The sequence below is a fragment of the Staurois parvus genome, unplaced genomic scaffold, assembly GCF_062004578.1.
Source record: "Staurois parvus isolate SC_StPar_1 unplaced genomic scaffold, SC_StPar_1.0 ptg000145l, whole genome shotgun sequence".
NCBI classification, from domain to species: domain Eukaryota; kingdom Metazoa; phylum Chordata; class Amphibia; order Anura; family Ranidae; genus Staurois; species Staurois parvus.
In genome coordinates, this window is record NW_028317941.1 from 505832 (window position 1) to 522331 (window position 16500).

Sequence of the window (16500 nt, forward strand, 5' to 3'; positions counted from 1 at the left end):
TCAGTGTGTGAGGAATTGCGCCCCATCATTGGGGTCAGTGTGTGAGGAATTGCGCCCCATCATTGGGGTCAGTGTGTGAGGAATTGCGCCCCATCATTGGGGTCAGTGTGTGAGGAATTGCGCCCCATCATTGGTGTCAGTGTGTGAGGAATTGCGCCCCATCATTGGTGTCAGTGGCAGGAATTGCGCCCCATCATTGGTGTCAGTGGCAGGAATTGCGCCCCATCATTGGTGTCAGTGTGTGAGGAATTGCGCCCCATCATTGGTGTCAGTGGCAGGAATTGCGCCCCATCATTGGTGTCAGTGGCAGGAATTGCGCCCCATCATTGGTGTCAGTGGCAGGAATTGCGCCCCATCATTGGTGTCAGTGGCAGGAATTGCGCCCCATCATTGGTGTCAGTGGCAGGAATTGCGCCCCATCGTTGGTGTCAGTGGCAGGAATAGCGCCCCATCGTTGGTGTCAGTGGGAGGAATAGCGCCCCATCGTTGGTGTCAGTGGGAGGAATAGCGCCCCATCGTTGGTATCAGTGGCGGAAAAAGTGCCCCATCATTGGTATCAGTGGGGAGAATAGTGCCCCATCATTGGTATCAGTGGGGAGAATAGTGCCCCATCATTGGTATCAGTGGAAGGAATAGTGCCCCATCATTGGTGTCAGTGGCAGGAATTGCGCCCCATCGTTGGTGTCAGTGGCAGGAATTGCGCCCCATCGTTGGTGTCAGTGGGAGGAATAGCGCCCCATCGTTGGTGTCAGTGGGAGGAATAGCGCCCCATCGTTGGTGTCAGTGGGAGGAATAGCGCCCCATCGTTGGTGTCAGTGGGAGGAATAGCGCCCCATCGTTGGTGTCAGTGGGAGGAATAGCGCCCCATCGTTGGTGTCAGTGGGAGGAATAGCGCCCCATCGTTGGTGTCAGTGGGAGGAATAGCGCCCCATCGTTGGTGTCAGTGGGAGGAATAGCGCCCCATCGTTGGTGTCAGTGGGAGGAATAGCGCCCCATCGTTGGTGTCAGTGGGAGGAATAGCGCCCCATCGTTGGTGTCAGTGGGAGGAATAGCGCCCCATCGTTGGTGTCAGTGGGAGGAATAGCGCCCCATCGTTGGTGTCAGTGGGAGGAATAGCGCCCCATCGTTGGTGTCAGTGGGAGGAATAGCGCCCCATCGTTGGTGTCAGTGGGAGGAATAGCGCCCCATCGTTGGTGTCAGTGGGAGGAATAGCGCCCCATCGTTGGTGTCAGTGGGAGGAATAGCGCCCCATCGTTGGTGTCAGTGGGAGGAATAGCGCCCCATCGTTGGTGTCAGTGGGAGGAATAGCGCCCCATCGTTGGTGTCAGTGGGAGGAATAGCGCCCCATCGTTGGTGTCAGTGGGAGGAATAGCGCCCCATCGTTGGTGTCAGTGGGAGGAATAGCGCCCCATCGTTGGTGTCAGTGGGAGGAATAGCGCCCCATCGTTGGTGTCAGTGGGAGGAATAGCGCCCCATCGTTGGTGTCAGTGGGAGGAATAGCGCCCCATCGTTTGTGTCAGTGGGAGGAATAGCGCCCCATCGTTTGTGTCAGTGGGAGGAATAGCGCCCCATCGTTGGTATCAGTGGCGGAAAAAGTGCCCCATCATTGGTATCAGTGGGGAGAATAGTGCCCCATCATTGGTATCAGTGGGGAGAATAGTGCCCCATCATTGGTATCAGTGGGGAGAATAGTGCCCCATCATTGGTGTCAGTGGGGGGGGGGGGGGGGGGAATAGTGCCCCATCATTGGAGTCAGTGGGGAGGAGGAATAGTGCCCCATCGTTGGTGTGAGTGGGGGAGGAATAGTGCCCCATCATTGGTGAGGAGGACTAGTGCCCCATTGTTGGTGTCAGTGGGGGAGGAATAGTGCCCCATCGTTGGTGTCAGTGGGGGAGGAACAGTGCCTCATTGTTGGTGTCAGTGGGGGGAAGAATAGTGCCTCATCGTTGGTGTGAGTGGGGGAGGAATAGTGCCCCATCATTGGTGAGGAGGACTAGTGCCCCATTATTGGTGTCAGTGGGGGAGGAATAGTGCCCCATCGTTGGTGTCAGTGGGGGAGGAACACTGCCTCATCGTTGGTGTCAGTGGGGGAGAGGAATAGTGCCAAGAGTGGCACAGCATGGTGCTGCTGCTGCACACTTACTGGCCGCTCCCTCACTCGATTTTTGTGGGGGCCGCTCGGCTCCGCCTCCTCGCCGGTGATTGGTCGCCTGTGTGCCTTTCCAGTGCTGGCGCCTAATCACCGGTGAGGAGGCGGAGCCGCGCGACCATCAAGCGGCCGAACTGAAAGAAGGAGCAGCCGCGCTTCCTGGACCGGATCGTCGTGGGACCGGAGCCAGGTAAGGTACAGCAGCCCCCTGCCCGCCCCTGTACTTAGTGTCCCTTACGCCACCGCTCGAAAAAGTGCCGCCCTGACACCGGCTCGCCGTATGCCGGCGTATAAGACGACGTGTGAAGACTTCTCAGTAGAGCTGAAGAGGAGACATCTATCCTCCCAAGTAACTAGCAAAAAACTGAGGCATGTTGGGTAGAGGAGGGGTTATCCTGAGGCTGGCATACAATTTATTTGCTTGCCAGTGTCCAATCCTCATGTAGGCAGTAATATAACCTGACAGCATCTGAATTCTTGTGCCCCACAATATTCAAGAAACCTAGTTTTTACGTGCAGTTTTCTATTGAAAAAGAACCACAAAGGTCAACAATAATACTATATTTTCCATTAAGACCAAAACTAATTTCATCTTGCTGCAAAGAAATCTTGCTGCAAAATCTTGCTGCAAAGAAATATTATGGCTGTTTTGTGTTCTTTTCAAATACACCATTTTGCAAAGCAATTATAGGTCTTTTTTTTTTTAATCTAAACAATTTTGTGGATGTTGGGGGAAAAAAAATGGCAAAAGTGGTTTTCATACCTGCAAGCATTTTTTTTTTCTTAGAACATTCAAGGGTATAGTTCATTGGAATTTATAAAATGACTCTACATAGCATTTTAGCAGAGAAAAGCTGACCACACACAAACGAGATAGAGGAAGGAATCTCTCCTACTGGGGACAGCCATACGATCAAAATTTATCTGGTCCCTGCTGAACTTGGATCGATGTATGGCCAGCTTCAGGGTTTGTTCACCCCGTACCTACAGAGTTACAATTATCTTCACAAATCTGGTATAAACAGGGCACAAATCATTTATTTTCTGTATCCTGTTCACAACTTAATAATAGATGGATCCTCCTGTGCTTTAAATGGAGTCCTAACCCTAAGCTGCTAACACTAAAACTTAGCCCCAATAAGTGAAAATGACAAATTATATAAAAACCACAGTGTAGCGCTAATAATACATGATATAATAATCAAATAAATCAAAGTGATAATATAATGTGATACAATCAAAATCAAACAGTGAAGAATAATGATAAATAGTGAAAAATTATAAATATCATATAGTGAATACAAACTCAATCCCCCCTAATCCACAATTGAGGGATCCAATAGTCTTAAATACGTTAGTGTAAAATGTGAATCCCCTGCATGGGGATATAAATAATGCACACAGTGCTAAGTGTCACACACCACGCTTAACACAATACAAATGAATATATATATTAATAAACCCCCAAATTAAAATAATATAGTCCAAAATATTTAAACAAACACGTGCTCCAACTGCAATATCGTGCAAGTGATATGTGTAGGTGGTCACAGCAATAGTGTCAATCCTTCAGTGGCCAAAATGCCCCCTCACCTCCTTGCATTGACCACAAGGGCCAGCTCACTTTTAGGATCACACTGATCCTTACAGGTATACTCTGATGAAGTCACGTGACTAGGGTGACGTAACGCGTCGGTACACGGGGAGGAACTTTTGGCGCACAGTGACGTCATTTACGGCGTGGGCGCCATATTGAAACACCTTTTTACTACTCATGCAGTACACCCATAGCATGCGGTAGCAAGCTGTCATTTGATGAATGACATGTGAGTGGGCATTTTTTTATGTGAATTATATACAGTAATTAAAGCACGATTACACTATGGAGGATCTTTTTGTCTTACTATGATCCTTTATGGGAGAGCGGTTTTGCTGATATCTAACTGGAGGAGACCTTGAAAGGAGAGGAGCATATACTACCATTGAGGGGGATCCTGTGAGGAATTAATACCTGTAAGGATCAGTGTGGTCCTAAAAGTGAGCTGGCCGTTGTGGTCAATGCAAGGAGGTGAGGGGGCATTTTGGCCACTGAAGGATTGACACTATTGCTGTGACCACCTACACATATCATCACTTGCACGATATTGCAGTTGGAGCACGTGTTTATGTTTAAATATTTTGGACTATAATTTTAATTTGGGGGTTTATTAATATATAAATTCATTTGTATTGTGTTAAGTGTGGTGTGTGACATTTAGCACTGTATACATTATTTATATCCCCATGCAGGGGATTCACATTTTACACTAACGTATTTAAGACTATTGGATCCCTCAATTGTGGATTAGGGGGGGGATTGAGTTTGTATTCACTATATGATATTTATAATTTTTCACTATTATCATTATTCTTCACTGTTTGATTTTGATCGCATCACATTATATTATCATTTTTATTTGATTATTATATCATGTATTATTAGCGCTGCACTGTGTTTATATAAACTGTTCACAACTTACCTGTGCAGTGGTCTGCATAAAAACTAGTGGTGCACCAAAATTAAAAATCCAGTACCGAAACTCAAAATTCAGAATGCACTTGGCCGAAAAAAAAAAAAAAAAAAGAATTTTTTAAATGTAATTAATGTGACTGGTGTTTCTGCATTAAAATCTATGGGATGCGATTTTGTATTGGTCACTAGGGGGTGTTTTTACAATTAAGTCTATGGGACACAGCATGCCATTATTGGCACCTTTGTTTTTTTTCTATCAGCAAAATGCCGATAACCCTATTTTTGACCAATAATTTTTGGCGAACCATAGATCCAAGCATCCACAATAAATAGTGTCTCAAAAGAATATAGTGTGAACAAGTATGACCTGAATGCACTGCATTTTTGTAGGTAAACCATGTACATAACAGCCAAAAACGGTAGTGGTGGTGTCATCTAAAATAAAAGTATTCTGTCAGATAAGCCTCCTGGCAGACTATACTCTAAAACAGTGGTCTACAAACTGTGACCCCAGGGACAGATGCAGCCCTTTGCTTGCTTTTATCTGGCCCTTGGGGCACCATTTCATCCACGGATACCAACATTGGGCCATTATTCTCCCCACTGACAGCAATGAAGGGGAAAAACTTCTCCTAAAACACCAACAGCCATTTCTCCATTGACGGGGCACAATTCCTTTCAATGACAAAAAAGATAGGGCACTGTTCTTTCCACTGACACCAAAGATGGGGCATTTTTTCCCCACTGACATTGGGACCTATTTGACTGCCAATGGCCACATCCTGGCCCCCCTAAAGTCTGAAGGACAGTAAACTGGCCCTTTGTTTAGAAAGTTGAGACCCCTGCTCTAAAAGATCAAATGAAAATGTTTTGGCAAGGCAGAATTTTAGAAGTGGTATACATATGCTATTAAAATAGTGAAGGTATGGCTCACAAACACCATCCTCAGGGGGATAGGAAGTAGATGTCACATATCAGTACAATAACACCTGATCCTGAACTATCCTTGTGGATATACTGTACCAAACAAGAGATTGTGTGAACACATACATCTTTGCATCTGTTTGCTGTATTCAGACATGTTGTCTGGCCGGATTGAACGCAGAAATTTTATGTAATCATCACTGTGATATTTCGTCATTTCTTCAGCACTGGCTTTGTGCGGTCTCTGGTAGGAAGAGAAATTTCCTTTAAGAATAATATTAGCAACATATTTCACTAAACGCTTGATTCAGTGGCAATACTGTAACTCATTATGGAGAAATTTCAAAAAGGCACTAACTTTACTCATAAGGAAGAAATTTCATTTTTTTCAATAATTTTGAACGAATTAAACCATTCTTAAGAGGAAATAAAATAGTATCTCATAGCAATACAACTTGACCTTTGTTGTTTGTCATTTATTCATCACAATCTTTATTCAATGTTTATACTTTCGGATGTGCATTTTTTGGACAATATTTGTTCAGTTAAAAAATCCGCACCAAAAAATGCTTCTTCCCATTGAAATAAATGGAAAAGCGCCTCAAAAAACACACCTAAGAAGTGTGCAGTTTTTAAGTCATTTTATGTCCTTTAAAAAATGCACTGAAAGCATGGCAAAAACGCATATGCGTTTTTGGCACATTTTTGTAGCAGATCAGTGTGAGAGTAACTTTATAATATGCACAATTGTCTGTCATTATAAAGCATGGAACAGACATCTGAACTCCACTCACACACATACATTCACAGATAGCACTTAAAGTGTTACTAAACTCAGGACCCTGCATTCACTATATCTGGTCTCCCACAGCACACAGAACATGGAAATCCAATTATTTTAGTAAAAATAAAATGGCTAAATACCATTTCATCAGCAGTTAGAGCAGTCTTGTGACTTCTATCAGTGTCCAGCAGAGCACTGGTTAAAGCTTGTAGGAAGAGTTTTCATTCTACTCTGCCAGGACCCCTGCCCCTCTGTCTGGACAGTGCTGATTGGCCCTGCGCTGATCACATGCACCCTCCCAAAGAAAAAGAAAAAAAAACAAACACAAAAAACACCCAAAAAAAAAAAAACACAACTCTCTAGCAATACACACCAAACTAAGTATGTGCAGCTTGCCCCCAAGGCTCTGTTCTAACAGCAGGTGGAATGGGGAAGAACAGGAGGATCAGAGAAGATAGGATCAAACAGCCTTTTTACACAATGCAGAGGATTAACCCCTTAAGTTCCACAGTGAGTATAACAAGCATGCTTTACTGCATATACAGACTGATTTTACTGTTGTGGGTTTAGTAACACTTTAAGCTACAAGTAAATCCTAATTTTTTTCAATTGACCAAAACACAGCCAATGTTTAAAATATAAATTTTGGAACTAAAACATGCACACAAAAATATAGGTTTTAAATTGCATAAAGTTTACAGCTTAAGGGTAAAACAAAGCTAGCCAGTGACATTACAGAAGTGGTGATGACCTGACACAAACATGCAAATCATTGTGGTGAGGTAGTGTGTCTTAAGAGCAAAAAGGAGGCTATGCATGATGCACCTCTAGCATTCCCTAATTCCTGAAAGGAACAGACCTTAGAAATTGAGGGCAAAAAAAAAAAAGTTCTGGCTACTGAATTCACCTTAAAAGGAGAAGTTCACCTTAAGGAACATGTTACATCTAAATTTAGGGTGTAACGTGCCAGCATCCTTACCACTCGCCCCAAGCCCCTCCCCTACAGCTGCTGTACATTTAAATTGGCAGAAATGTGCGCTTATTTTTTCCTAAAAAGGTGAATTAGCCTTTACCATGTTATTAAAAGAAATTCAGATGTATTTACTTGGAAAACATTTATACTTATCTTGTACTGAATCATGCTGCCAGTAGATGGCACAAGAACTCTGAAAAGTTGGCACACAATTGTTCAGAGAAAAAAAATCTATTTCCTAGGTAATCTTTTTGACAAAATATTTTTCACATACAAGTATATTACAAGAAGGGCCTATTGCATGTAAGGCTAGAAAATGTCTACGTAACCATAGATAACAAAAATAAACCAGTTGAATTAGCACTCACATAGATTTCCATCTTCCTGTACAATCCATAATTAAGAAGCAGATTGTGGGTCATCCGGATCCTGTGAGGCTTCATTGGATGCCCCTGCCCATAATAATAATTACCAACATCGCCTAAAAAAAAAAGAAAAAAAAAAAAACACAGACAAAACAGGTCATTGGAATAGTCATAACACCATTGTGAAAATACCTGAATTCTGGGGACAAAAACTCATATGCGGATTGGATGTGGTTTGAACAGCATTCAATCAGCATCACATGTGAAACAACATTGCTTCCTGTGGTGCCTGGTCACATATGTCCGGTGCAGATTCAGAGGTAAGGTGCAGGAGTTGCTTTATGCTGTAAAACTGCACAGATATGGATTAAATAAAATGACACCAAGATTCGGAAAAAGCACACGACTCTGTATTCAGCCCAATGTTCAGCTTTAACAAGGACCTAACATTTGCTTTTTTTTTTTTTTTGCATGCATAGTAAAGTGTCAGTGTAATTCTTACAGGTATTCATTAAAATAGTTCTAAAGGTAAAAAGGTGTCTGCGCCCCCCGACCCCCTTCCCAACTGCCTGACACGACTCTCATTCCAGCACTGTCCCCACTGGCAGGCCCACTCTCCTCTTCCTACATTCATTGGTTTACTGACAGCAGCTGCAGCTATTGGCTCCTGGTGCTGTCAGTCAAAACCTGTGGGGATGAGGGGCGGGGTCAAGCTCCCTGTGTGTTTAAGAATGCACACAGCTCAGCTCAGGAGCGTGCCTGCACAAGTGCCCTCAAAGCAAGATGGAGAAGAGTAGACAACACCTGTGATGGACCCCAGAAGGCAATACCATTGCACTGGGCAGATAAGAATAATTTTTTTTTTTTTTTTTTAAATGAAGCGTTACAATAACAAACTTTTCACTGATCATAGTATCCCCCCCCCCCACCCCCAACAAATGCCTCCATCTCCAGATAGACTGCACCATCATTGTTTATGTATCATCCACGGTCATCATTAAATTCCTGCACTGATATGCTGACTCAGATGACACACTCAATGCAACTCCTGGTGCCTATGCAGTTCTTGACTGCTCAGAAAAGCAAAGTCACTTACCTCAAAGAACTGCTATTTTTATGATAAACAATTATATGGTTGTTTCATAAGTGGCATGTCAGAAATAAATTCATGGAGACTTTTAAAGTTACTGAAAAGTTTACTTTAAAAGCAGTTGTAAACTGTTACATATACCCAGTGAAGTGACTAGCCTCAGGTGATAGAGATAAAACAAAGCCTCCTATAGAAGTTGTACCTCTTCATCTACAGCCCTCAATTTTCTACATTTGTTCAAAGTATACAGATCAAAGGACTTCTCAGCAGCAGCAGAAGGCAGGAGGTGGGGATATGACATCACACACTGCACAGCACAGACTATAAGTAATCCTAGAGATGTACCCTCCTGTACACAGAGAAACACACATCTGAGGCTGTCAGTCACCTGCTGTGTGCTGGAGGGAGAAGGGGCACTTCCTAGGATTCTTAACCTAACAGGAGTGAGTCCTGCAGATAGACTGAAGAAAGATCAGAAAGAAGTTACACTTGGTGCTTTGGATTGAGGCAGGTACACACTACAGAGGGATATGCCTTGTTCATCTGTCATGTTAGAGGCTTACAAGCACTTTAAATGACCTCAGGTACAGAAATATGCCCCCCCCCCCCACTTATTTGTTTAAAGAGGCCACGACAGCATGACACGCGAAAAAGAGCAGCTTTGTGTCTTACAGCAAGGAGGAAGCCTGCCCTAAACCTTTTAAAACATGCTTGATTTACAGGGTTCTTTAAAAAAGAAGCTATGGTTAAATGTTAATGATTTAAATCCAGACGAAGAAGAAAAACTCTCTTTCTCAAAGACTAGATTAGAACATAAAGGTAAAACTATTCCTTCAGGTTTATTAAGAGGAATTATTGGATTCTTCATCATATGAGCCTGAAGCACCTTAATGTAAGAAAACAGCAAGAAGGAAATGTGTAAATAACTGCATCCAACTAGATCTGTAGAGGATGTCTGCAAGGATATCAAGAGAGCCTTTCAGATAAATGAGATTTTCCTCTGGCCATCTAAGCAATTCCATGGTCATGGGCCACAGGTTTAGATCTTGTATCTCCATAGCTACAAATGTATGACTTGTGACATAACTTTAGGTGCTCCCACTGATCCTCAAGCAGACATTTTTAGCAATTCTAACAAGTAATCACCCAAGGGCACCCCACAAAAAACCCTGCCGACTAACATGAGCCCACACACACACTTCAAGGGAATCAAGGCAGCAGCATTGTTTTGCTGGGAAAATAAATCACTATGCATGTGGAGTTAAAGTGGTTCTAAAGGCCCAAGGTTTTTTACCTTCATGAATTATATGCATGAAGTAAAAAAAACAAAAACCCTTCTGTGTGCCCCCCCAGCACCCCCACAATACTTACCTGAACCCCCTCTGATCCAGCAATGTTCACAATAGCCTTGGCTGTATGGAGGTTCTCCCTCATTATCTCTATGTGTCTTATGAACCCATAGAGCAGCGGCTTGGGAGCTAGCACATAGCGGTGCTCCCAGGGCAAGTAGCTTTCCCTGGGGGCACTGCTCGAGGGAAGGAGCCAGAGTGCCAGTGGGGGACACAAAAAGGAGAGGATCGGGGTAGCTGTGTGCAAAACTTTTTTTTTTTTTTTTTTAATAAAATAACAAAATACCGAAGCTTTAGAATCCCTTTAACCACTAGCCTACAGGGCACTTATACCCCCTTCCTGCCCAGGCCAATTTCCAGCTCTCAGCGCTGTCACACTTTGAATGACAATTACGCGGTCATGCAACACTGTACCCATATAAAATTTTTATCATTTTTTTGAGACAGATAGAGCTTTATTTTGGTGGTATTTAATTACCTCTGGGATTTTTATTTTTTCTTAAACAACCAAAAACCACTGAAAATTAAAAAAACAAAACGTTTTTTCTTAGTTTTTGTTACACAATTTTGTAAATAAGTGATTTTTCTCCTTCACTGATGTGCACTAATGAGGCTGCAGTGATGGACACTGAAAGGCAGCACTGATACATGACACTGATATATGGCACTGTTAGGCAGCACTGACTGACAGCACTGATAGGTGGCACTGATGAGTGACATTGAAAGGCAGCTCAGATGGGCACTGATATGTGGCACTGATGGACACTGACAGGTGGGGCACACACTGGGGCCACACTGATCATCAGGGCACACTGATCATCAGTGCCCTGATGATCAGTGTACATGTCCCGTCCGCGGAAAGCAGATTACCGGCTCTCCTCTCGAGCGGTCAGTGTGACAGCTCGAGGAGAGAAATGCCGATAACCAGCATTTCCGTGTTTACATGTGATCAGCTGTGATTGGTCACAGCTGATCACATGACTGAGCCGACATCTTTGACTCTTTCCGTGATCCGCTGTGTCCGAGGGACACAGCGCACCGGCGATCGCCGCGCATGAGCAGTGAGAATGGAAGGACGTCATATGACATCCTATCAGAACAAGAGAACCACCTTGCGCCCGTCATTGCACTATATGGCGGGCGGAAGGTGGTTAAATATAAGAGTTGGGGGATAAGTAGAGTTCTACATTTCAGAAGGCAGGGGGGACAATAGTTGACTTTAGTGCAGAAAAGGCATTGCAGTGGCAGCCCAAGCAGGAAGTTTGAAGCACATCAGTTTTCTAGCAAGACAAGAGTGACTTGCAATGTATTTAAAGGGATAAAACAAAAGGCAAAATGTGAAAGTATTCTCATGTTTTTATTCAGCAAACAAATGTAAAAATAGAAGCCCAAGACCTCTTGTAAATGAATTTATCACAACCTACTGGAGCAGATTCCCTTGAAGAGCATACTACCATTTACCCTTCTTCAAGGCGACTTGCAGGTATTTGTATTCACTGCAGTATGCACAAACTGTTAACAGAAAGCATCCCTTGCTCATTTCAAAAAGAACACAAAAGAGAACAAACAACAACCAGAGCTGACTAAAGCGGATAAAGAAAAAAAAAAATAAATAAATATCGGAAGGACCAGGCAGGGTCAAGCCATCAACCAATAAATTTAGTTCAAATCTGCATACTAGAGTGCCCACAAATGCAATGCTTTGGAGAATGCGTCAAAGGTGCAAGCATTTGGTGATACAAGTTCTATCACAACAATGAAGATTTTCTCGCCAATTGTCAGGTCCACCCAAGGTGTATGGCTGAGATGCATCATTGGTTGTAAAGCACAAGGGCATCATTGAAACTAGTATTTGTTACTGGGCTCAGCAACCAAAATCACTACCAAAGGAAAAATTTGCCTGATAAGTGAAGCACCAAGGTCACTGGACATTCAAAAGTAGACTGTGTATTGCCTCTACAGCCAAAGGAAAAAAGTCAAAATAAACAGACCAGCCAGTTCACTATAAGCAAGGTAGAATATAAAATTTCTCCACTGGCTGTCTCAGAAGCTAACTGGGAAAATAGCACTTTGAGGGATGAAAATTGCAACATTAGTACATAAGAAATGGACAGCTCCAGGACCTTCAAGCAAAAATACAAAACACAAACATTTTATTCTACTAAAATGGGTAAATCCAAGACCCTCTGTGAAAACTTTATTTCTGTCCCACTATATACAAATTTCCCTTATATCTTGACCTGGTGGAAAGGGATAGGAAAAAAAAAGAAAATACCCAATGGAATTACAGAACAGGTTATAACCTTTTTCTAGTCACAGGGATAAAAGCCAGCCCATTTCCTCACTCCCTCCTCCATGCCCAGGGGGAATATACATGTTGATTGATGGAGGTTTCACCTCCATGTAATTCTAAGCATATACAAACAATAGACACAGGCTAGAGGGGCATGAAACGGGCTGCGATTGGTAGAATCTCCCCATAGATAGTACATGTTTTCGCAAAAAATAAGATGGAGTTAAAATACTTATTTGTAGGACGATCTAAAACATTTGATATTAACTCTGTATTTTCCTATGTATTTGGAAGGCTGTTTTTTATTTTGAACAAGTAACCAGCTGCAGAGGACTAGAAGCTCCTCCCTCAGAGGTTCCCATGCAAATGGACTGGGAAAGAGTTGGGTCACATGACAGCTGCATATCAATTATGAAAAAAGGCATTGATAGGCTGCACTGATATGTAGCAATGATGGTCACTGATGGGCGGCACTGACTGACAGCCGGCATTGACAGGCGCAACTGCTGGGCAGCACTGATGGGTGCAACTTTTGGGCACTGGTGGGAGGCACTGCAGGGCACTGATCATCAGTGCTGATGTGCTCTGTGACAGCTGCCGGTTATCGACAGTACTTTCCTCACACTGACAGCGTAAGGAAAGTGCTGCCGATAACCGGCAACTGTCTTTACTCTGATCTGCTGTGTCATTGGACACAGCTGATCATGTGGTAAAAGAACGCTGTGATTGGCCTATTACCTCATCATGTACACCCTCCATAAGGAGGGAAAGCCTCAAAAGGTAATTGCAAAAGAAGTTGGATGTTCCCAAAGTGCTGTATCAAAGCACATTAATAGAAAGTTATGTGGAAGGGAAAAGTGTGGAAGAAAAAGGTGCACAAGCAGCAGGGATGACCGCAGCCTGGAGAGGATTGTCAGGAAAAGGCCATTCAAAGGTGTTGGGGACTTTCACAAGGAGTGGACTGAGGCTGGAGTCAGTGCATCAAGAGCCACCACACACAGACGGATCCTGGACATGGGCTTCAAATGTCGTATTCCTCTTGTCAAGCCGCTCCTGAACAACAAACAACGTCAGAAGCGTCTTACCTGGGCTAAAGAAAAACAGACCTGGTCTGTTGCTCAGTGGTCCAAAGTCCTCTTTTCTGATGACAGCAACTTTTGCATCTCATTTGGAAATTAGGGACCCAGAGTATGGAGGAAGAATGGAGAGGCACACACTGCAAGATGCTTGAAGTCCAGTGTGACGTTTCCACAGTCTGTGTTGATTTGGGGAGCCATGTGATCTGCTGGTGTTTGTCCACTGTGCTTCATTAAGTCCAGGGTCAACACAGCCGTCTACCAGGAGATTTTGGAGCACTTCATGCTTCCTTCCACAAATGAGCTTTATGGGGATGCTGACTTCATTTTCCAGCAGGACTTGGCACCTGCCCACACTGCCAAAAGCACCAAAACCTGGTTCAATGACCGTGGGATTACTGTGCTTGATTGGCCAGCAAACGCACCTGACCTGAACCCCATAGAGAATCTATGGGGCATTGCCAAGAGAAAGATGAGACATGAGACTGAACAATGAAGAAGAGCTGAAGGCCGTTATTGAAGCATCCTGGTCTTCCATAACACCTCAGCAGTGCCACAGGCTGATAGCTTCCATGCCACGCCGCATTGAGGCAGTAATTGCTGCAAAAGGGGCCCAAACCAAGTACTGAGTACATAAGCATGCTTATACTTTTCAGAGGTCCGATATTGTTCTATGTACAATCCTTGTTTTATTGATTGCATGTAATATTCTAATTTTCTGAGATTGTGGATTTGGGGTTTTCATGAGCTGTAAGCCATAATCATCACAATTATGACAAATCACGGCTTGAACTATATTGCTTTGCATGTAATGAGTCTCACATATTAGTTTAATCTTTTAAGTTGAATTACTGAAATAAATGAACTTTTGCACAATATTCTAATTTTTCAAGTTTCACCTGTATATTGCAAAAAGTATTGGGACGCCTGCCTTTACACGCACATGAACTTTAATGGCATCCCAGTCTTAGTCCATAGGGTTCAATATTGAGTTGGCCCACCCTTTGCAACTCCTATAGGAAGTCTATCCACAAGGTTTAGGAGTGCGTCTATGGGAATGTCTGACCATTCTTCCAGAAATGCATTTGTGAGGTGAGGCACTGATGTCAGACGAGAAAGCCTGGCTCGCAGTCTCCGCTCTAATTCATCCCACAAGTGTTCTGTCGGGTTGAGGTCAGGATTCTGTGCAGGTCAGTCAAGTTCCTCCACCCCAAATTCACTCATCTATCTCTTTATGGACCTTGCTTTGTGCAGTCATGTTGGAACAAGGGGCCATCCCCAAACTGTTCCCACAAAGTTGGGAGCACGAAAATTGTCCAAAATGTCTTGGTATGCTGACGCCTTAAGAGTTCCCATCACTGAACTAAGGGGCCAAGCCCAACCCCTGAAAAGCAACCCCACACCATAATCCCCCCTCCACCAAACTTTACACTTGGCACAGTGCAGTCAGGCAAGTACCGTTCTCCTGGCAACCGCCAAACCTGTCGGATTGCCAGACAGAGAAACATGATTTGTCACTCCAGAGAACACATCTCTACTGCTCTAGAGTCCAGTGGCGGCGTGCTTTACACCACTGCAGCTAACGCATTGCACTTCGTGATGTAGGCTTGGATGCAGCTGCTCGGCCATGGAAACCCATTCCACGAAGCTCTCTACGCACTGTTGTGCGAATCTGAAGGCCACACGAAATTTAGAGTTCTTTAGCTATTGACTCTGCAGCGTTTATGACTTCTGCGCACTGTGTGCTTCAGCACACACTGACCCCTCTCTGTCATTTTACATGGCCTACCACTTCATGGCTGAGTTGCTGTAGTTCCCAGTTGCTTCCACTTTGTTATAATACTAACAGTTGGCCGTGGAATATTTAGTAGCAAGGAAATTTCACGGATGGACTTATTGCACAGGTGGCAACCTATCACGGTACCACGCTTGAATTCACTGAGCTCCTGAGAGCGACCCGTTCTTTCACAAATGTTTGTAGAAGCGGTCTGCATGTCTAGGTGCTTGATTTTATACACCTCCAGCCACAAAGGTGATTGGAACACCTAAGACCAAATGATTTGGAGGGCTGGCCCAATACTTTTGGCAATATAGCGTATCTCATACACACACTTCACATTCCAACTTCCGTGACTAATTCCAATTTACCGAACTCAAATGAATAAACAATTGTGACTTATTACACAGTAAAGTGCAATCTGCAAAGAGCGCTACCACACAGCAGCCAATCAGATCCACAGTGAAGTCGGGGCAGCACATGAATTGGGTATTATGGGTACTGTACTTTATTGAAAAGGCCTATGGTGTCATACTTGGAATAATAGATACAAATACACTGCATTGCCCCCATAATACACCCAGAGGAAATTCTACAGAGCAGCAATCCCCCATGTGTACCATGACCCCATACTGCCCTGAAAGGCACGGCCTCCAGTCAGTAATACCTGGGGAGTATTATATGGAGGAGAACGAGACTGAAATAGGGCTCAGTACGGGCACAGCCGCCCATTGGTCACCCCGGAATCCGTCTACCGCTCCCCCCACATGTCCATGTACCCTGTGAACCTATAAACGGACACCCCTGACCTCCACACCCCGCCTACCACACAGCTCCCTCTCACCATCATAGTAATAGCACACTTTCTTCTTTGTTCCTTGCGTGTACGCCATGTTCCTTCCTGGGCTCCGGATCCACTAAAACGCGACTAGCCAGCGTTCCTCTACGTCACCGGCACGGCTACCCAATGTCAGAGCGCCATTGCAGGTCGGTAATTTGATAGACAGAGAAGCGTCCAATAGCAGAAGTACGGAGAATGGATTGGGCGGAGACTCCTTCAATATCCTCTCAGGAAAGGGTTGGCTGTGAGGTTAGGTTGGTTCGCGCTACTCGCCCTCCTCCACCAATTTGTGATGTAGAATGGAGAGATTTCATCGCGAGAAGAGGCTCCCGCCCTTTGTCTGCCCATGGCCATTCATAAAACCTTG

At 44.1% G+C, this 16500-nt stretch overlaps 1 protein-coding gene across 1 annotated transcript in view; it reads right to left on the reverse strand.

Moving 5' to 3' along the window:
- The window catches only part of HDAC1 (histone deacetylase 1), a 38013-nt gene extending 21755 nt beyond the window's left edge, over window positions 1-16258 (reverse strand). The window contains exons 1-3 of the mRNA XM_089673819.1: window positions 16137-16258; window positions 7711-7823; window positions 5712-5829 (exon numbers count right to left, since the gene is read on the reverse strand). Coding sequence (XP_089529945.1) covers window positions 5712-5829; window positions 7711-7823; window positions 16137-16185 — 280 coding nt within the window. The 5' untranslated portion in view covers window positions 16186-16258. The remainder of the gene's footprint in view (window positions 1-5711; window positions 5830-7710; window positions 7824-16136) is intronic.
- Between the last annotated feature and the right edge of the window lie 242 nt (window positions 16259-16500).